The sequence below is a fragment of the Aquila chrysaetos genome, chromosome 3, assembly GCF_900496995.4.
Source record: "Aquila chrysaetos chrysaetos chromosome 3, bAquChr1.4, whole genome shotgun sequence".
Lineage (NCBI taxonomy): Eukaryota > Metazoa > Chordata > Aves > Accipitriformes > Accipitridae > Aquila > Aquila chrysaetos.
The window spans coordinates 41,320,747-41,341,870 of NC_044006.1; the positions used below are offsets into that span (position 1 = coordinate 41,320,747).

Here is a 21,124-nt window from a genome sequence, read left to right on the forward strand (position 1 = left end):
CAGCATTTGGCTGCCTCCAGGCTGCCCTCCCTCAGAGCCTGGCCTGCTCCCTCACACCACTGAAGGGCCTGAAGCTCTCCCCATATTGCCAGCAAGGCCTCCAAGCCCTGTCAGATTCTGGGCCGCGGGTGAGCAGCACAGCTTTTGCTAGCTTGTTCAAATACAAATCTCATTGATGTTGATAAACCCTGTGTTAGGCCTTTGGGATCTACGCTCTGGGCACAATTGTATTGGGTTTGCATGGCAGAGTTTTGGTAGCAGCGGGGGGCAAACAGGGGTGGCTTCTGTGAGAAGCTGCTAGAAGCTTCCCCTATGGCCGACAGAGCCAATGCCAGCCGGCTCCAAGACGGACCCACCGCTGGCCAAGGCTGAGCCCATCAATGACAGTGGTAGTGCCTCTGGGATAACGTATTTAAGAAGGGAAAATAAAACCCTGCACAATTGCAGCCGGGAGACAGGAGTGAGAATATGTGAGAGAAACAACCCTGCAGACACCAAGGTCAGTGAAGGAGGAGGAGGAGGTCCTCCAGGCGCCGGAGCAGAAATTCCCCTGCAGCCCGTGGGGAAGACCATGGTGAGGCAGGCTGTCCCCCTGCAGCCCATGGAGGTCCACAGTGGAGTAGATATCCACCTGCAGCCCGTGGAGGACCCCATGCTGGAGCAGGTGGATGCGCCCCATGGGAAGCCCATGCTGGAGCTGGCTCCCGGCAGGACCTGCAGACTCGTGGAGAGAGGAGCCCACACTGGAGCAGGTTTGCTGGCAGGACTTGTGACCCCACGGGGGACCCACGCTGGAGCAGTCTGTTCCTGAAGGACTGCAGCCTGTGGAAGGGACCCACACTGGAGCAGTTCATGAAGAACTGCAGCTCATGGGAAGGACTCCTGCTGGAGAAGTTCATGGAGGACTGTCTCCTGTGGGAGGAACCCCAAGCTGGAGCAGGGGAAGAGTGTGAGGAGTCCTGCCCCTGAGGAGGAAGGAGCGGCAGAAACAACATGTGATGGACTGACCGAAACCCCCATTCCCCGTCCCCCTGAGCCGCTGGGGGGGCGTAGGTAGAGAATCCGGGAGTGAAGCTGTGCCTGGGAAGAAGGGAGGGGTGGGGGGAAGGTGCTTTAAGACTTAGTTCTTATTTCTCATTACCCTACGCTGATTTGATTGGTAATAAATTAAATTAATTTTTTCCCCAAGTCAAGTCTGTTTTGCCTGTGACGGTAATCACTGAGTGATCTCCCTGTCCTTTTCTCGACCCACGAGCCTTCTGTTGTATTTTTCTCTCCCCTGTCCATTTGAGGAGGGGAGTGATAGAGCGGCTTTGGCGGGCACCTGGCATCCAGCCAGGGTGAACCCACCGCAACGACGAAGCCAGTCATAAACTCCAACGCTTATCTGCTATCTGACTAGGCAAAAACAGTGCAAGGCGGCCTTTTCCCTCAGCCCGAGGGCGCCGTTTACGCCCCGCTGGGGGCACCTCGGCCCTCACACGGCCGGGGCCGGGGCCGCGCGTCCCCACCGCCTCGCGCCACAAACCGCCCCCGCCAAACACTCGGCCCTGCCCTCCCCTCGGCCGAGCCTCCCTGCCGCCGGCGGCGCAGGAAGGGGAGGCCACAGCGGGCAGGCGCTAGCAAGGAGGGCCGGCAAGAAACACCTCCTCCGGGCGAGCCGCAGGCAGCGAGACACAGTTACCCACCGCCCCGCCGCCAGCTCCGCTGCCCCAATAAGATGCCCCAGCGCCTGCCCGGCCCCCGCCCCGCCCCGCTCCGCGCTCCGGGCGCGGGAAGCGGGGCCGGCCCCATCCGTCACGGGGCGGCGGGCGGGGCCGGCCGGCCGTGGGGCGGAGGCTTTGCGCTCCCAGTGGCTGGGTCCCGCCGAAGGGCGCCTGTGGTTGGCTGCGCCAGTTGCCGCTCACGCCGCGGGGGCGGTGGGCGGGGAGGTGCCGGGGCGGGTGGCGGCGGGCCGGAGGTCACTCGGCGCGGGGGCGCAGCATGGCCGCGGCTGTGGTGCTCGGGGGACCTGCGGGCTGGTGGCGCTGGCACCGGCGGGTGCGTGCCGCCCGCGCGGCGATGGGTAAGGACCTGCCCCTCCCCTCGGCTCGAGCGGCTCGGCTCTGGCCGCCGGGCGGTCGTTGCCGGGCGGGGAAAGGCCGGGCCTTTCCAGGGGCTCGGCCGGGGAGCGCTGCCGCCGCGCTGCCCTTGGCGGCCGCGGGCCCTCCGCGCCCGACGGGCCCGGTGCGGCGGCCGGCCCCGCGCCTGGCGGGCCCCGGAGCCGCCTCGCCGTGCGGCGCCCCTGCCGAGGGACCCCCCGGGGAAGCGCTGGGGGGGTCATCGCAGGCAGGGCGCGCTCCCGCGAAGCGGCTCCCGCTGCCGCGTTATCTGAGGCCCTGCCTGAGCGTCGGAGTGGCTTAGCTCAATACGTGTTTTCACTCATTTGCTTAAAATAGCATTCCTGGAAATTATCGGAGCCCAGAAGTGCTTCCTGTGGCACCAGTGACATGTTAGCAGTACCTGTTGCCTAGATTTGGGCCGTTCAACCCTCTCAATCATTGTATCCTATTATTTTCCTTACACCGAAGGTAAATCCAGCAGCACTTCCTCCTGTTCCAGCTCCGCAGGCACTCACTCGCACATATGGTGGATTCATGGGCAGTGGAAGGAGCAAAACCACCTTTGAATGTCCTGTTGGTGCAAGTGAAGGAAGAATGTATTTCCAGAACTGGTCCTAGACCTTCTCCGTTTTCAGAGTCCTGAAAATCACGCTACTGTTTCCAAGTAGTTTAGCTGCTGACGTAGATAATTGAAAATATACCTTCAGTAGTCTTTTCAATGTCATTTTGATAGCAGTCTGTTGCTTATGTATGTCACTGTATAGTTAGGCTCCCAACAAATAGGAGCAGGTTTTTCAAGTAGCAAAGTGGAAGAAATATATTATTTCAAATGGCATATCGTTCTTAAATCTCAGCATTTCCCAAAGTGTTTCAGGAATTACTCAATTAAGTAAGTAACTTTTAAAAATTTGTAATTCCCCTTTAAACCTCATTTAAACTGATCAACGAAAAGTGTTTGAGACTTAATTTTGAAATTAGCTTTCAGTGTTATTTTTCCTTGACTGTCTCTTTTCCACTAATGCATAATTTTTTTAATAGTTGCAGCTCTGGTGTTGTGCTGAGTAGTAGCTCAGGTGCAGCAGGCATATTGGTCACATGCTAGTAAAGTTAAATACAGGAGACCTGTTTGTGTATTTAGTACCTTTTGTGATACCACAATTGAAAGCAGTAACTTTCAATGTATTTTGAACTTTCTGTGCATGGTAGCTCTCAGATATTTCTGTAAGAGCTTTGAAATCCGCGGTCTTGGTCAATATTCCAATGGTCATGTTTAATGTAGAGAAGATGGAAGGGATCTCATTTCCCTTGCAGGGAAATTGCAGGGTGAGCACAGGTGTGAAAAGCAACCCAAAACACTCCACTGGCCCTTAGAGTTGAAAAATATAGTTTGTCTTTGCCTGAAGACCTGAACGAGAAACTGTGACTAAGTTTAAGGAGAAATTGTGACTCTCCCAAGAAACTTCCGTAGAACAGAATTTCACCTACAGCATTTAAGCTCTGATTTACTTGGTCAGTAGTGACTGTGCTGAAAGTCCTGTTGACTCTGAGAAGTGTTTATGGGATGAAGGTCTAAGCATTAAGCCTTCTTAACTGCTAAGCTCTACTGCTTAGTTATACGTTGAAGTTTCCCCATCTCTAATGTGTTTATTAGGTTTGCCATCCTTTTCTTTAGTTTTGAGTAGTCTAAAAGTTGTCTTTTGAGTAGTGATTTCATCAACTGTCGCTCTGAGTGAAATGCCATCCTAGTGAAAGAACTGCCAGCTCTGAGAGCTGTCCAACACCACAGCTCAGTAATGAGCAGGCTGTCTTCGTTCACTTATTGAATGCTCCTTAGTTACTTGGTCAGTTGCCCTTTGCAGCTGGTGCAGACCATGATGGATTGTTTCTTCTGTATGTTTATACCAGAGGCTGTTAAATCATCTAGGAGGAAAATAGCCGAGGGCATATTTTGGAGGAGCATCTTGGGTATGTATGTTTGTGTATTAGCAAGCTGGATACAGACCATGTAGTCTTGTGATCTGCAGCTGGCAGTTGCTGGCAAAGGTGCTTCGTGGAGAGTGTGTATGACCTTAAAAATACGTTTTTGATGGATGTGGAGAGATCCTTCCTGGGGACTGCTAGGGGGGATGAAGCGGGGGTTAATGAGTTATCGTGGCTGAGAAAGGAAGATTTTCTGGTGAATGAAGATTCATCAGCTGAGGGAGCTGTTCATCAAAGAAGACAGTACACTGCTGGAGAATGAAAATGTCTGTACAAATAGTTTTGGATGAGTAGTAGGGTCCCATTCAGTTAATAGTTAAATAGTACTTTTGTTGATGCAGGAGCTGTGTTTGAACTGTCGAATGATTCCATGCGCTGGTGCAGAGCAGCATTAATTACTAAGCAAGGATTATGACAGAAAGACCTGCTGCTCAGAAGTCCAGCACATTACTTAATTAAGGGATCAAGTGCACACTTGATACTCTTTTTAGATGAAAAGTGCTTAATACATGTTTTTGTCTTTAATATATTAGCAAACATTTAATGAGGTATGGCTACAGATAAGAAAAATGAGGTAAGAAGACTCTGACTGTTATAAGATAGCATGTCTGTTTTTCATCAGCAGACCTTTACAGAGGCAAGGAAGAGCAAGTGGGATGCTTTCAATGTAAAGCTGGCCGAATTTAGGGTCTTGTAATCTTAAATTATGATTTTGGCAGAGTGCAATTCTCAAAATCATTGCATAACCTTTAAAAGCCTGTGACCCTGGGGCAATTTAAATTCCATTGGCAAAGCTTCTAGGAGCAGAAAGACCTGATTCTGCCTGTGTACAGCTGGCCTCTCTAACTTCTATGTTTCTCCATCTAGTTCCCTCCAGGATCTAGTTCAGTACAGGTTTTATGAGTTTCTGTAGAGGAGTCTGCACAAAACACAGAAGCTGTCTCTGGTCCTTTCTTTCAAAGCAGGAAGGAGAAAAGGGCTGGTGTCTTCTGTTGTGCTTGAACCAGAACTTAAGATGCTAAGTCAGTGGTAAAATCCTTCATTTAGTGGCTCATATTGAATTGTCATCATGTTTCCCTCTCCTTGTCAGGTTACTTCATATGCAACTGTACTCTCTCATAAACCCCTGAGCAAAACCAGCAACTTCAGTAGTTGAGCTTCCTCTGGGCATCTTCCCATGTTCCTGTTAAATCTCACCTACTGGGTTTGAAAAGAGCTTAAGATTCACTGATCCAGAGAGATCAAGAACATTAATATGACTTGCAACCACTCTGATTAGGAAATTCATATGGGACAGGAACATGTGGGCTATTATCCCTTGTGCCACATTTATCGGTTGCATTTGACTGTGGAGCTAGGGATTCCATCCTAGGAACTAGACATTTTGGTGAACATGGTTCAAAATAGATTTTATAAAGCCAAAAATTAAGTAATATAGTTGAGATTACAATTTGAGAGTTACTGGTTTCTCAGTCCTGTTCTTGGCCAGTTAGACTGTGCTTTCCCTCAGAGTACAAGCATATTTGACCTTTTCCAGCACTACTGTCCATGGTCCTATCCAGCTATTAGTTCCTTTTTGTTTGAATACAAAGAGATGTCCTCTGCACTGCATATTATAGTGTCTGTGCAGTCTAGTATTTGCAGTGAATTCAAGGCACCACTGGAGCTGAAATTCTTTCTTGAAACTGTGAGAGTCATTACTTTGGGAGGTAGTGTAAACTGAAATGTAAACATTTGAAATGATCTAAACTTGTAACTGTCATCATTGAGGTTAAAAAGAAAATTGCTTTTAGTAGGTCATTGACAGGCCAGGTATTCTAAGGACAGGACTGCAATCTGTGCATTTCTGAATTTACTCTCTTAATGAATGTATTTTGTTCAAGAAAAGGCATTGAGAGATTCATAAACTCTTGCTGATTTTTTAATCAAATTATTTTTAAAGTAAAATTCTTGTGAAATTGTAGATTAGGTCAAGTGTTTCTATTGTAGGCTGACTTTTCAAAGCAAGTAATTTTTATCTGTATTGTCTGTAAGCCCTCAATATGGCAAGAGCGTCATAAGTTGATCCTCCTCATCAATGGAGTCTTCATAGGGACGGGGCTCTGCAAGCACATGTTCCCTCAAGAGAATAATGAAGAATCTCCTTGGAAGGGCCCAAATTCTTTGGAGTCAGTGTAGCTGTAGCTGGTTTTGCTCACAATTAACTTGATCTATAGATTAACCTATGTTCCTGGTTCTGTTCCCAGTGAAGGAGGATTAGTTGCACATGATACCAGTGATTATTTTACAAGTAGATTCTATTGCTCCTACTTCTGATGTTCTGCCCTCTGTTAGAAATTGAATGTGGACTGGGCATTTTTCCAGCCATGTGATGGCAGCAGGTTACTGTAGATTTTATGGTTGAAGTAAAATGGAGTCAATACCACAGGGACAGTTTCTGCAAATGCTTATACAATTGATGGGATTGGTTAAGTGTACATGTATGTGGGTTTGCAGAATATCAATCCTTAGATGTGTGAATTATACAGTTATTTCAAAACTGAGCCTGTGCCATGTATCAAATGGTAAACAGTGCCTGTATATTCAAGCTGGACATCACTTTCCATGATAGCACCCGTGGAGTTTCATCTAATATGAAGATGTGTGTCTTCTTAAATATCCTCTGTTTGGCAAACCCCCACTGTCTTATATAGTCATTAAAAAATATGCCATAATTCTAAATGCAGTTGATTCAAATTTAATTGAAATCAGCTCTATTAGGTATTTCTGTTAGCTAATTTCATCAGTCCTTTAAAGCAGTTTTCCTGTATTTGAGTACCTGGGGGATCTGGAGGTTTTTCAAAGCTGTTAATCAAATTATATCATTTTAAAGTGGCTAATTTAACACTGGGCTGTGAAAAGTTAAACCAAACTAAGAAGTCAGAAACTGAGTCAGGAATTGGACTATTTCTCTAACAGGTCCCAACTCCTGTGGATTTGAATATGTTGTAGTTAGCACAGAACAGAAAATTTTCCCTGCTTCGTGAACTAAGACAGGAGAAAATCAACGGAGACAGACAAAATAATAGAATACAGTGACACAAACCTCATAGTACTGATCAGCATGTTGCCTCGTATTCCAGCCTAACTGTTGCTATGGCTTCTGGGGATATTGCAAAATGAAGATTTTTAAGGAAGGCCTTATAGTAGAAGAATGAGTTAGTTTCATGGATATTTACATTGTGAAGAGCTGCCTTAGAGAAGTAATAGAAATGCTTGTTGGCAATAGGCCTGTCATTGCAGTCCCAATTACCAGTTGACGTCTTAATAGTAAGATGTGATGATAGCCATGAAAAGTAGTCAAAGCAAAGCAGTCTTAAGTGACATGGTAGAGAAAAGTAAGGCAGGATGCAGAGGAGGAGTGACAGAAAGTAGCATGGGCAAAATGTCCTTCTCAATTCCCAATATTTCCATAAAGATCAAGGCAAGATCATGTCTGTTAAGTTGAGGCAGGTGGCCAGGTTCTGAAGTAGCTGAGATCTCAGATATGATATGAAGGAAGAATCAGTGAGATTTAAGCAGATCATGGGTGGGTCTTATAGGCTGTAGGTATAAGTGACAGGCATCATTGCTGGTGTCAGCACTGATATAGAAAAAAGGTATCAAGAAAGTTTTCTGAAGATGATTAAGAGATTTCTTGATGTTTAGTTTGAGGTGATGGTTAGATGTCCATGAGATGGTATGAGAAAAGAAGAGATCAGGATAAAAGTGAAGAGTCTACAGGAATGAGCCTAGACATGGCAGCCAGTTTTATGCTTCTGGTGAGGTTACTTGGAATTCACAGAAACAATGAAAACTGGGGTTTGGAAGCAAGGCTAAGTTTAAAGCTAGATCAGGTTGTTCAGGGTGGTCCAAGGATGGAGGTTCCACCACTTCTCTGTGCAGCCTGTTCCAGGGCAGAACCTTTCTCTTCATCAGGGATGCTTTTCTTATTTCCAACCAGAATTTCCCTTCCTGCAGCTTTTGGCCATTGCCCCATGTCCTGTTGTGCACATCTGTGAAGAATCTGGCTTCATTTGCTCTGTAACTCTTCTTCCTTCCCACTCCACAGGTGGTAGAAGACTGCGATTAGCCTTTGCTTGTCCAAGCTAAACAAAGTTCCCTTAGCCTCTGCTCATACGCCATATTCTCCAGCTCTTCAGTCGTATTACTTGATGTCTGCTGGGCTGTCTGCAGTTTGGCCACATCTCTTGTGTATTGTGGTGTGTAGAGTGGAATCACCAATTTCTTTGACTTGTTGGGTATGCTCTTGCTAATGTAGCGCAGTATGTCATTAACCTTTTGCTGCAAGGATGCACTACTGACTCATGTTTAACTTGTTGTCTGTGGGAATCCACAGGTTCTGCAGAGCTGCAACCAGTCTAGCCAGTCCTCAGCCTGCAATGACGTCTCCTGCCCCAAGTACATGACACTGTGTTTGTCTTTGTTGAACTTCTTGAGGCCTGTTTCTCCAGTCTTTCTTAATGGTAACCCTGCCCAGCAGTTTTTCAGCCATTCCCTCCAGTTTGGTGTCACACATGATCTTCCTGAGGGTGCTTATGCCCCATCATCAAAAGCATTGATGACATTTTTAAGCAGCAGCAGCCCCAGTATTGACCTATGAGGAACACTATGCATAACTGACTGTTGCTAGTCTTTGAACAACTGATCGCTGTTGTTTAAGCCCAACAGTCCAGACAATATTTCTTCCATCAGGCAGTCTTGCAGTGCAGTCCGGTGGATACTTTACCCATTTGGCTGCTGGGATACTAGAGGAGGCTGGTTTGGAAGCTTTACTGAAGTCAAGGTAAATAAGATCGACTGGGTCTGTTAAGGGGTAGAGAAACAAAGGTGCTGAAAACCAGGACTTGAACCTTCTCAGGAGGCGGGAAGCTTTGGGCTAACAAAAGGAGCAATTTTAGATTAGTGTAAGTGGTGTACTGGGGAAGACTGACTCATAGAAACTATGAGAAGAAAAGACTCCAAGATGATTACTATGGCTGATGATGGTGTTTTAGGCTCTTTGTTCATTTGTTCCCTAGATTTGACATGTAGCACTTCTTAAAAAAGCAATGTGCTCTTTTCCTGACTTATCTCAGTTTGCACTAAGCATTTTCCCAGTGCAGTTTTCTTTTAAATTGTGCTACTTCTCTAGCTATGTAATTGCTGCAGGCATCTGTGGAAACTGTCTCAGACCAAAGTTCTCTCAACGAACCTGATTTATTAAATGTGGCACTTCCAAAATAGTGCTGCAGATGAAAGAGCATGACCACTGCTGGCTAAGAAGGAGCTTAAAGTCAGAAAGACTTTAAAATGATTAATCAAGTGTTATTGGCCTAGAGAGGATTCTTTGCTAAGCATTGAGACCTCTTAGAGTCTCGATCCAGCTTAGGCACATTTTCTGTATGTGCACTTCAGAGTTACAGCAGTTCCGTAGTTAGTTAGCCTTGTTTCTGGCTGCTTAGTTGCCACATGCCTTAGTGTTTATTCTGCATAACTTTTTCCTTTGTCGTAAAGGAGAAATTATTTTGTGTAATTGGCAAAGAAATCTTGGCACTGCCAAATTGTGCTGCTCTTGGATTAGGAGTGTTTAGAGTGATGAGACAGTGATTGCATTAGATGAATGCCTGCAATGCTACTTACTGTCCAGCATTTGATACTCGCTAACTACTTGTGAAAAGTAACTGACTGAAACTGTAGTGTTTTCCACAGATTGTGGGTTATGCTTTATATTTCTGTCTTGGTAGTACAGCAAATAGAATATAGGGGTTATTTCTGTAAAGACTTCATAATTTTGTATTTACACTATAGTTTGTTCTGGTTTTCAGTATTTGCTTTTGAACTGTGATTACATGGCTCAAAGGATTTGCAATGATTTATTATGGAGACTTTCACCTTTACATTAGTGGCTTATATCTGAGTGCGGGATCAGAAGAGTCAAGTTATTATCTGTGAGGGGCTGCATGAAGTAAAGTGGCAGCCTCAGTCTGTTTCTAGAGAACAGGTACTGTATCCCAAGGCTGCAACCAAAGTTGTAAATAAGGAGGCTGCAAAATACATATAAAATTTGATTTTGCATATCCAGTTTAGGTTTTAGACACATAATAAAATACAGACAAGCCTGCATATTTTAAGTCTGTGTTTGAGCTCTTCTCAGACCTTAGCTTTCAGGGATGCTGCTGAAGTTTGATTATTACTATACTTTTTGAAACACCCACATTTTCCTAATTAAAATGTTTTTGATATGTAGAAAAATCATTCTGGGATGGTATATGTGGCCCAATGTGAGCTATAATTTATGGTTTAAATTATGTAGAATGAGAGTCACGATTTTTAAGCAGTAAAGTTGTTTAAATCAATGAAAACAGATTACATGCTAGCTTTTATTACATCATTGTTATGCATTACTCTAAAATACAAATATATTGATATTTGTTGTTTTGAAATCAGTGTGTTCTAGGGCAATGGCTTCCAAAACCCCAGTTGGATTCATTGGGCTGGGTAACATGGGAAATCCAATGGCAAAAAACCTGGTAAAACATGGATATCCAGTTATTGCATATGATGTGTTCCCAGAAGCTTGCAAAGAATTTCAAGACTTGGGTGCTCAGGTATAGTAGTAAACTTTCTTTATTCCAACAATAACTGTAAGTGTTGAATGGTTCTTGCATGCAATGCAATTAAATAATCTGGGTTTTTTCTTGGTTAAGATCACAATCGGAACTAAAACATCTGAATCTGGGAGGTTTCACCTGGACAAAGACGTGATTCTACCCTAAGCAATTTTCATGCTGTTAGCCAGAATTGCTACCTTGTTGGACTTCTCTAGCTGTTTTTTTCCCCCTTTTTATGAGAGTAGGTTGATGGCCTGTTCTTTCACCTCCTTTTCTCCTGCTTCCTCCTCCCCCAGGTCTAGATGGCCAGTGGGCTGCTTTTCATCTGGTTCCTACTTTGACCTTTTCAGGTTAAATGACCCTAGTTAAAAATTCCTGCTGGCATAGCTGTAAGGGTTATAGGGACATATGAGCTTTCCTGCTGCTTCAAGGTGCAGTCCTCAGGGGCAGGGGAAAAATCTAATTATTTAAGTGCTTATTCTCTTGGAGGTGAGGAAGGTTATGGTGAGAGAAGAGGAAGGAATGAAAAGGAAAAAAGAGGGAAGGAAATTGATCACATTAAGGAGGTTTACCTTCCTGCCACATACCCTGCAAAATGTTGGCCCTGTTCCAGTCAGTGCTATTGCTTTTGTTGATCCATTAATACACCCAGAAACCCATTCAGTCTCTCACATGGTTGGGTCATTTCTAAGTGTCTGAAACATATCTGAATGTTTTTTACATATTTCAAAGGTATAGCAGTTCAGATAGTTGTGGGTGGATGGATAGGTGCATAAAACACTGAAACAAAAGAATGTACTCAAGTAAGGAAAAACCAATGCAAAAATAATACTCTGATGTGACAGTGGAGAGGATAGGAGGGAATTTTCCAGCAGTGGCAAGGAAATTGTAGGTAGATCTAGGCAGAGGAACCGTATGCCTTGAAAGTCTAAACTGTTGGAGCTAATTGGAGCTGTTTTAAATAATGAGGTAACATCAAGATTCCCAAAAGATAAAATGATAAAGTGCACCTGTTGATAATTAATTGCAGCTCCCCTTGAATAATTACAGAATCTAGGCCTTAAGCAGGGAAGTAAGCTTTTCAGCTTCTTTTCCTAGCTACTGTTTTTATTTTGTTAAAGCAGTTGAGACCCTCAGGCCTGAACCAGAGCTGTCTTGAGTAAGAGGCTGGGCAAGTGGGAAGGAAGTCTGTTTTGAACAATTGTTGTATTTTTAATTCATGTTCTCCAGTAGGATCTTTTTGCTGTGGCTGCCCATTTGGATAGCTTATTGCCATAGTAATAGAATCCTTGGCATCCACTGCAAGACTTAACATGATATTAAAAGTGAACTGTAATGCTTTTAAAAATAAAGCCCAAATTATGTTTTAAGATCGTAAATCACAAAGAGAATACATGGGTAGGCTTAAATACAAATAAAACACACTTAAAGAAAATATGTGAACATAACTTCCTCTTCTTGATCTATAGGTGTAAATCCTACCCCAACATTTTTTTCAGCATTTGGAAACTTGTGGGTCCAGGGGGGCTTGTAGAAACTGCTATAGAAGAAACACTGGGCTCAAAGGGCTGCTTTCTCTTTGGTCTGGCTGGTAGGGTAAAACCATCAGGAGTGTTACAGAGGTGAAAAGATGCCCACCAAGAGACAGTAAATGTTGTCAAATGTCCATTGTTTAAAGTCAGTGCTACTACCAAGGTATATGGAGAATGAGGGATGTTTGATCATAAGCCTGCATAGTCTGTGACTCCACTTTCTTTAGCCTCTGAAGTAAAGAACTGGGAGGTAGTATATGTCTGGAGGCAGCCACCTGCCTGCTGATGGTGATTAATAAGGGGAAAACTGGCTGAGCAGGAGCAGCTCTGTGTGGTGAGACACTAGAACAGGTTGCCCAGAGAAGTTGTGGATGCCCCATCCCTGGAAGTGTTCAAGGCCAGGTTGGATGGGGCTTTGAGCAACCTGGTCTAGTGGAAGGTGTCTCTGCCCATGGCAGGGGGGTTGGAACTAGGTGATATTTAAGGTCCTTCCAACCCAAACCATTCTATGATTCTATGATTCATTCTATATGAAACCACTTGGGGTGAAACTTGGAGAAAGTTGCAAGGCTACAAGCAAGGGAGAAGACTGAACAGTGCTGTGAGCAAGCAGGCTGCCTCCACACTCTACTGTCTTTCCCCTTCCACATAGTCATCAAGTTCTTTCTCACGCAGCAGAATGCATATGTGTTGCAGTTATTTTGCTTCAGTTTATATATCTTTGAATCTTATCTCAGATTTGGAAGTTTGAGAGTGTGACTGAAGTAATCTGATGCATAAAGGAGCATAAAAATAGAGCTTGCTTTAGTGTATTCAGTAAGAATGGCATTTCGGGCAAGCAGAGTTATTAATTGACTTATTGTAAATATAAAGAAAAAAATAGGAAATAATTTTGGAACAAATATAAGCAGATGCGCATATTGAAGGGCATAAACCAATGACCAGTATGAAGAAAAGTCTCCCTGATCCAGTTGCATACTGCAAAAGTTTGCTTGAACTGGCAAGTATCAGAACATGTATGGAACTTGGTGGGCTGCTACTCTGAGCCAGTACGGTCTATGTTAGTAATCGGCAAATAGTATTTGGTATGTTTTTTAAAGTTACATGCATATTCTGAATGATTTCAAATGCTTAATCTTTCTTAATAGCTTTCAAATCATTCAACTTTATTTCTGAGACAGGAAGACCCAAATAAAAAAAAATGTTCTGTATGCTGCTTGTTGAACCAGGTATATAGGTTTTCTCTGGGATTATTAATCATATTTGTTAACAGTACCAAAAAGCCAAGAATGACAATTCCCACTTCAATTCCCACTTTTTTTGCTACTTACTTCAAGGTAGCAAAATTATCCTTTGTATGGTTGTGGAAGTACTGTCCCAGTCTGTGTACATTTTTAATCTCATTTTCTTCATGTAAAAGGCATGTTAGTATTTTGAAAGACATGGATGGAATAAATTAACTTCTGCGTAGATGACTACTGTGCTATGTCTTCTATATATCTATGTTGCTTAAGAATTGTTTAAACCTGTAACCAAAACCCAGCAATATCCTATCTACATAGCCAAGTGGAAGTGTGAGGCTGATGTAGTTTTTGTGTGCCCAATATAGTATGTTTTTCAGCTTCTGGCTGAAAGATGAAAATGGGCCACAGAGTCGTCAGCTGATAACTTGCAAACCTCTAAGAATACTGGAGATAATAGTTTCAGATAAGAAGACGTATATAAATTCAGGTTCCAATTACACACTTCCTCTCTCCTCCTCTAATAATACACATTGGGACTGAACCAAACTAGAGATACTCAGAACTAAAGACAAAGGTGTCATACTCCCATATAAAGAGCTAGGCTCTCCGGTCTCCAGGGAAGCAAGTCATAAAATTAACTAATCAGATATAGAAGCTTTTCTGCTTATAATTGCCTCATTTATTCCTCCTAACCTTTGTTCTTTAGACTAGGGTGTGTTTTCTTTTATAACTCTGTGGTATACCAGATGTTTTGTGTAGTATTCTTTCAAAACAAAACCTGCATGTTTCTAAGTCCCATCTATGCCAGTTCCTTTACTTTTTTTTTTGAGAGCTTTGTTCAGTGAATATATCTAGTCTTCCCTACTTTTACTTATTTTATAATTCAAATGGAAATCAAGAAGTTTCTTATGCTGTACCCCAGAAATCCTTCAAGATGTTATTCAGCATTTCTTAAAAATATATATAACATGATTTCTTTGATGCTGAGACCTTATGAACACATTGTATATAAAAAGAGAATATATTTACATAAGGCCTTTAGTATCAAAACTAACAAAAATGATAACAAATATGTGTAGTTATAAATAGATAAGGAATGGTGAAATGAGGTCATCAATTTGTTGATTTGTCTACATTATGGAACGGAATGAAATTTTCAGGTAGCTGTTAAACTGCAGTTTCTTTAACCCTAAAGCCATGTGATATGGAAATTCTAATTAATTAACATTAAGTAAGAAGTGCATATAGAATTTTGCTGAAAATATTTCATAAAGTTTAAAAACCAAAGGCGTATAATATATCTAGCAGAATAGATCATTGCAATATTATTCATCATTCAGCAACAATAACTGGAAAATAAATACTATAAGCCCTATCCACAAACAAAATCTAATTTCTGCTCATCTTGTTTCCTGCTTGGAACTTAATTCTTTCCAGTAAAACTACCTGAATGAGTGAAATCAGATTTGATCCTCATGGGCTAAAGATAAAAGAATAAGCTGTATTTTTTTTGTTGCAGTTTTCCCTGAGCTATGAATGTATTAACAATGCATTTTTTAAATAAATGAATTAGTTAAAACTAGTATTGGACAAAAATCTTAGCAGTAAATGCCTTCTGGATAAAACTCACTACATCAGCTGTCGGTATTTCACTTGTTGTGTATGTATCTTAAATACCATACTGCCTGCCTCTGAAAATGAGCTGGGGAAGGTAATATACCTTTAAAGTTCAGTATGTTTATTTAACAACCAATACCTAACAATATATTTTGAAACTTGTTCAGATCTTTTTGGTGAAGGATGCTTGAGCTGGTAATTTTCCTTTTTAAAAATGTCAACTGTAATATTGTGAGAAACATCAGTTAGTTTATCTGTTTTTTTTTTAATGTGAGGCTCAGAGGTGCATTAAGTAACTTTTTCTTTTTTACTCAGTCTTCCTCTCTTCCAATGCTGTATATAAGACAAGAAAAAAAGTGAGATTTTTGTGATCCTTCATGTTGTCCCTCCTTAGAAACGTCGTAGAGCAATATTTTGTAGAGATGCATGGTTTATTGTGAATTGAAGATTCATGAATGGGTTGATGGGATGCAAGCATCCCCATTGACGGATGTTTGGGAGGAACTTCCGCGATAGGACATCCTTTTCAATTTTTTTTATTTTTCTGTTACTGGATCCAATTAATCAACATTTTCATTAGGAGGGCAGTTTTTCTTGTGTTCTAATTTTTTACCTAGCTTAGTTGTGACTGGTGACCTGCGAATACTAAAAACAAACTCAGCAAACATGTTTGATATCTCTTTTTCAAGAATTGTAAGCTTACATAATTTTTTTTTTCTTTAAAAGGTAACAGATTCCCCAGCAGATGTAGCAGAAAGAGCAGACAGAATTATTACCATGCTGCCTTCTAGTCCCAATGCGAAAGAAGTTTACACAGGAGCAAATGGAATTCTAAAGTAAGAATTTTTTGTAGTTTGGAGAATTCCCACTCCTACTCAAGGCTGTGTTACATTGTTTGTCAAATGATTGCTGTTGGTGCAACTCTTGCTGTGCCTTCAGGGCACTTAACTTGATGTTCTCCTCTGTTTTGTCACTAATGATATTCTAATTACATGAGTTCTCTTAAACTGAGCTTGCTTTTGAATGGGTTTTGGCTAGAGTCTAAATTTTATTTTCAGTAGAATAATAATTTATGTGAATTTGAGGCAACTTAACTGACTATTATCTTTCTTCTCAGTTGCGTGTTTCTTTTACCATAATGTAATCTACTACAGACAAGTATAACTAAAATATTTGCTGGCAACAATTATTTGCTCAAATACTTTTTTCTTTAACTTGAAATCCTATAAATGAAATGTTCTGAAGAGATGCCATTGTGTCTCATGGTATTAAAGTGCATTAATGTAGAATAGCTGACAAAGCTTTATTGATTTCTACTCTTATTGTCTGTTTATTACACAAGAAAATATCTAAAGAGTTTGTTTAATGTGAAACAGGTTTTTTTAACTTTTGTGGAGGGATTTCCACTGAGCCTAAAATCTGTAGTTTGCAAAATTCTGATACTCAGAGTTTTTGGACTTGCCAAATTAAAAAATAAATAGTATTTAAAAGGCTCTTCTGGCCACATGTGCACTGCTCCTGGCAGGCTGACTAAGGCTACTCAATACCTCTAAGGATCATGTAGGATCTTACTGCTATCCAGGTTAATAATGTAAAGGAAGAAACATACAGAAGACAAAAGTACAGCAGAGTGTCTAAAACCGATGATACCTTTTTTAGGTATTGATTGTAGGCAGTATTAAAGTGCAGTGATAAGAAAATTAAATAGAGGAGAGAGATTTCTGTTCTCCTTGCAATATAGGAAATAATAGTTGCTTCCTTCACTTACTGTCCGTAGTTTAATTCCTCACAAAATAGGACTGAGCAGATCTAAGTATCTGTAGCTTAGACCCTTCAGGGAAGAAGGGTAATTGGATCAGTCCCACAAAGTTAGGCAAACAGCTGTTGGAGAATTGTATCCAGGATGGCGGTGCTTTGAAGACCGATTGGCAGTACTTACAGGTATAATACAGCCAGTTAATCTTTTGACTACTTAGATGTGGGAAATACTGCGGGGAACAGGGGATGTGGAAAGCAGTCCTGTGCTGCTGCAGTTTCTCAGCCTCCATATTCAAGAGAAGGAAGCATAATATGACAGTAGTGGTTAGTTGTTGCTTTGAGTGACCTGGTCCTTGGTGAGTGGTTTGACTTTGATAATTTTCTGAAGCTTTTTAAGCTTTACTGAAGAAAACATTGATGCTCTGCAGTGTTGAAGGGTTAACTTAGTCATGTTGCTGTGTTACCAAGGAGCCTGTGCCACTGCTCCTTGTTCTGAACATAAGGAGAGATGATGTAGTACTGTATCTGCCATGCTGGTTTTCGTATGCATGTGTCCAAACTAACTGCAGCAGCTCATCCCTTCTGTGAAAAAGGACAAGTTCTGTGTATGGATCACTGTTTGAGTCTGAAGCTACAGGGGGGTCCACAACTGTATGTATATATTGAGAGACTATTTCCAGCAATCTAGGTAATTCGATTTAGTGAAATTCACTGTACAGCCAACAGCATGCAAGGTGCAGCAAAGCTCTTCACCTGTCATGTGTAGCTTTAAATTACTCACCTTTTTATGACTGAAAAATTATGTTGTTTGATTTCATGGTGTTTGCTGGTCCAGTGGACATGAAATCATGGTGCAATTGAATGGGAAGAGGGATAAAAATATAATAAATTTTTTATTGTTGAGGGCATTAAAAAAATTTACTTTAATTGCATTTTTTTAAACACATATACAACGCTCTGTGTTCTACAGTTTGGGATGCAATTCTTCTGCCTAAATTTACTAGCTCTCAGTGGGAAGACTTAACATTTTTCTCCGTGCTTTGCTTTAAATCTGCAGTGGGCTTTTGTGGTGTTAGGTATGATCTTCATGTAGAATAAATTGTAGCAATAATTAGAAGAATGCAGTCAGGCTATTCTGATAAGAACTTATGATATTGTATATATAGAGAAAGAAAATTGTATTGTTATATATGAAATTTTAGGCTGTATCAACATTTAGTTCAGTTGCTTAGAATGCATCTTATATGATCTGAATATGATATACTGCTCAAGATTGCATGATGGCAGGTTTTCCTAGTGCACCCTTTTTGTGTAATTTCTTTATAATAGTGTTTAGGAAGAACATCCTTTTTTGTGTTCAGGTTTTATTGTGGTTTAATTCCTTCAAAACTGTGTGGTATATATACTCAGCAGTATATATACTCAGCAGTATACATGAGCAGGTCTTGCTCAATAGAGTTTAAAACTTCATGTTTATTAGTGTACCAAAAAGTGTCTGTACCTTTATCCTGCTGAGGAATGCCAGTGCCATGGTAATAGCTGCAGAAGTCTTGTGCAACAAATACTTAATAATTAATCTTTATTTTAGGAAAGTGAAGAAAGGCTCATTGCTAATAGATTCCAGTACTATAGACCCTGCAGTTTCAAAAGAATTAGCCAAAGCAGTTGAAAAAATGGGAGCTGTTTTCATGGATGCCCCAGTTTCTGGAGGTAAGTCTTCATTAACAGTTTACCTCATATTGGACGTGTCTCTTTGTTTGCAATCTCAGCCACCAGTTTGTACCCTTGTTGGTACAAGTTGCTGTTCTTTGCTATATATACAGTATTCTTTTTTTTGTTCCGTTACATTGAAGAAATGTATGTTATTTTAGGAATATTTTTAAGGTTTAGGAATATGCTTTTGTGTTAGACCTGGAGAAACTGAGCTTTCCCATGGTGTGGTACAGTGGTCCTTTTAATTTAACTTCTTTCATACAGTTGTATTTTTATGCAGGTATTCACATCTCTACTCTCCAGCTCTCCTTCCATTAGGGAAAGACTGTTTGGTTACCATTAAGCAGTTCTGCTGCTTTTTCATTAATTAAAAAGGAGAGAATGAAGGGGGAAATAAAGGATTTCATTGTCAAGAAAAACCAGAGCTTTCCTCTGGTTTTATAACAGTTGAGGAATGTGAGTGATACTTGTCTATTCTTGGAAGTTGCTAACTATTGATCTCTGAGTATTTCATCTCTTTTAAGAAATAATATAGAGCAGGGAAATCTTTATTTTGTGGACAGAGGAGAGCAGAAGCATAAAATTAATGTTTTGAAAACAAAACCATAGCTGATTATTGAATTCTTCTCTAAAACCCCTAGAATTAGAAGGAAAATTCCCATTTTGTGTGGGAAAATCTTGGGTTTTTTACAATGCACTCTAAAAATTAATCTAAGTGGCATTGTGAGAATTCTTTATTTTCCTGTCTTTAATGAGGTAGTTAAGATAGTTATACCTGAAATAGAATAAAAATGCAAAGGGTAGGAGAGAATTTGGCCTTACAGAATTTGTAAAAGGTATGATACACAAGCTAGAAAGAGCATAGCCTGAATTTCAGGTCATGAAGATGAGTGTGAGTGAGGAGCAAAAACTAACCATCTTTTTAATTTTCAGCTGAAAACTAAGGCAGGATTTGGCTACACACTAGAAGCCAAAATTTTTTGTCCAAATTCTAGTGTGAACAGAAAGTAGAAAGACCCAGGTAGGCGATACTGAAGAATATAATGGAGAAGACAAGATTCTTGCTTCCCAGCCAAAATATTAGTCCTTGTTTTATAAAGTTAGATAACTTGTCAGCCTGGGAATAAAAACCACAGAAAAAAAATATGTTGTGGGTAGATTATATATCTATCTGATCCTTTTCTAAACACAGCATGGCCTTCTATCTATCAGTTGGGCAATTCTGACATCTTCTATGTGGTTCCCTTCAATCACTTTCCCCCAAATATGTTGTTTACCTGAGGGAATTATTTACCCTTTAGAAATGTCTGTAATTTGTTTTTACCCATAAGTTTTTGATTAAAGATTGACTATGCTATAACTATAAAGAAAGAAAGAAAGAAAGAAAAAGAAAAGTTTGATTCCAAAACAACCCTAGCTGTGTTGGGGGTTTTTGTTCCTTGAGAAAATGGGGAAGCTGAGACTGGGTTAATATGATAACATACAGTTGACTAGTTGACTACAAATGGCTTTTTTGGTGTTAGTCGTTTATCTAAATACAGTTATTCGGTGTTCAGTGTCAGTTACAGATTGAGTGATATTCTGAAGGAGAGGGAAAGAATTGAGACTTCACTTTCTAGTACCTAATGTGTTTATGAATGCCACTCTGTACAAATCATGGTTAAAGTGGGCAGTTGCTAGAAACGTGGAGAAGTTAAGTATGTTAGAAAAAGCTTTATTGTTATGCTTTGTTCTTTCCATCTTTCAAGACCTAACACATCAAGTCTTTGGGGTATTTTTGTACATCCTGACAAGGCATTGTTGGCCTTTAGACAAAACATTAAATGGAGAAGTATGCTCAGCTCTCTAGAAATTGGCAGGCGTTATTCTGTTGCTGTGCAATGCAATAGACTTGGCAGGAGTGTGAGGGAGGGCATTTGTGGGATGCAGTGAGGAGGAAGAGAAAGCAGCATGCCTGAACTGTCCTCTTTAGATCTGTCTGTTTACTAGCTGTTGTTGGCAGACAATTCCACTTGTGTTTTCAGGTATTTGGGTGTTGCCTGATGGATGTTAAAGTTCATCTGCACTGGGAACAAGTTATTTCACAAACTAAATAATATTTTGAAAATTGCTTGGTCTATAAACCTTATGGAGAAATAGTGGTGATTTTAACCCTGTCCTGACATTGCAAATGAAGTATTTTAAGGCCTAGCATTAGTGCCAGATTTTAGCAGCTTGTTTGCAGCCTTACCCCTGAAAAGTTCTTCCCCTTTATCTTTTTCAGAGCCCAATGTAGTTTTGCCATCTTCTTCATATGATTGGACTACAGCATTTACTTGCAGCTTACAGTCAGGACCCATTGAGTGAAGTTGATGCGCCAAGTTACTATAGTGTTATTTTGTATTAACTGACTTTTGAAAATACTTCTCATCCCACTAGTTGCATGCAGATTATGCTGCTAATGCTGTCTAGAGATAGCAATCGCTTTACCCTGGGATTAGGATCTCTTGCCGGTCCACATGAGAAAGTTGTGTCACAGTTCCCAGTGCTGCCCTGATTTGTGAGCA

At 41.2% G+C, this 21,124-nt stretch overlaps 1 protein-coding gene across 1 annotated transcript in view; it reads left to right on the top strand.

The window, feature by feature from the left end:
• Positions 1-1,923: 1,923 nt before the first annotated feature.
• The window catches only part of HIBADH (3-hydroxyisobutyrate dehydrogenase), an 85,351-nt gene continuing 66,150 nt past the window's right edge, over positions 1,924-21,124 (top strand). The window contains exons 1-4 of the mRNA XM_030009720.1: positions 1,924-2,065; positions 10,551-10,711; positions 15,834-15,943; positions 18,454-18,575. Coding sequence (XP_029865580.1) covers positions 1,984-2,065; positions 10,551-10,711; positions 15,834-15,943; positions 18,454-18,575 — 475 coding nt within the window. The 5' untranslated portion in view covers positions 1,924-1,983. The remainder of the gene's footprint in view (positions 2,066-10,550; positions 10,712-15,833; positions 15,944-18,453; positions 18,576-21,124) is intronic.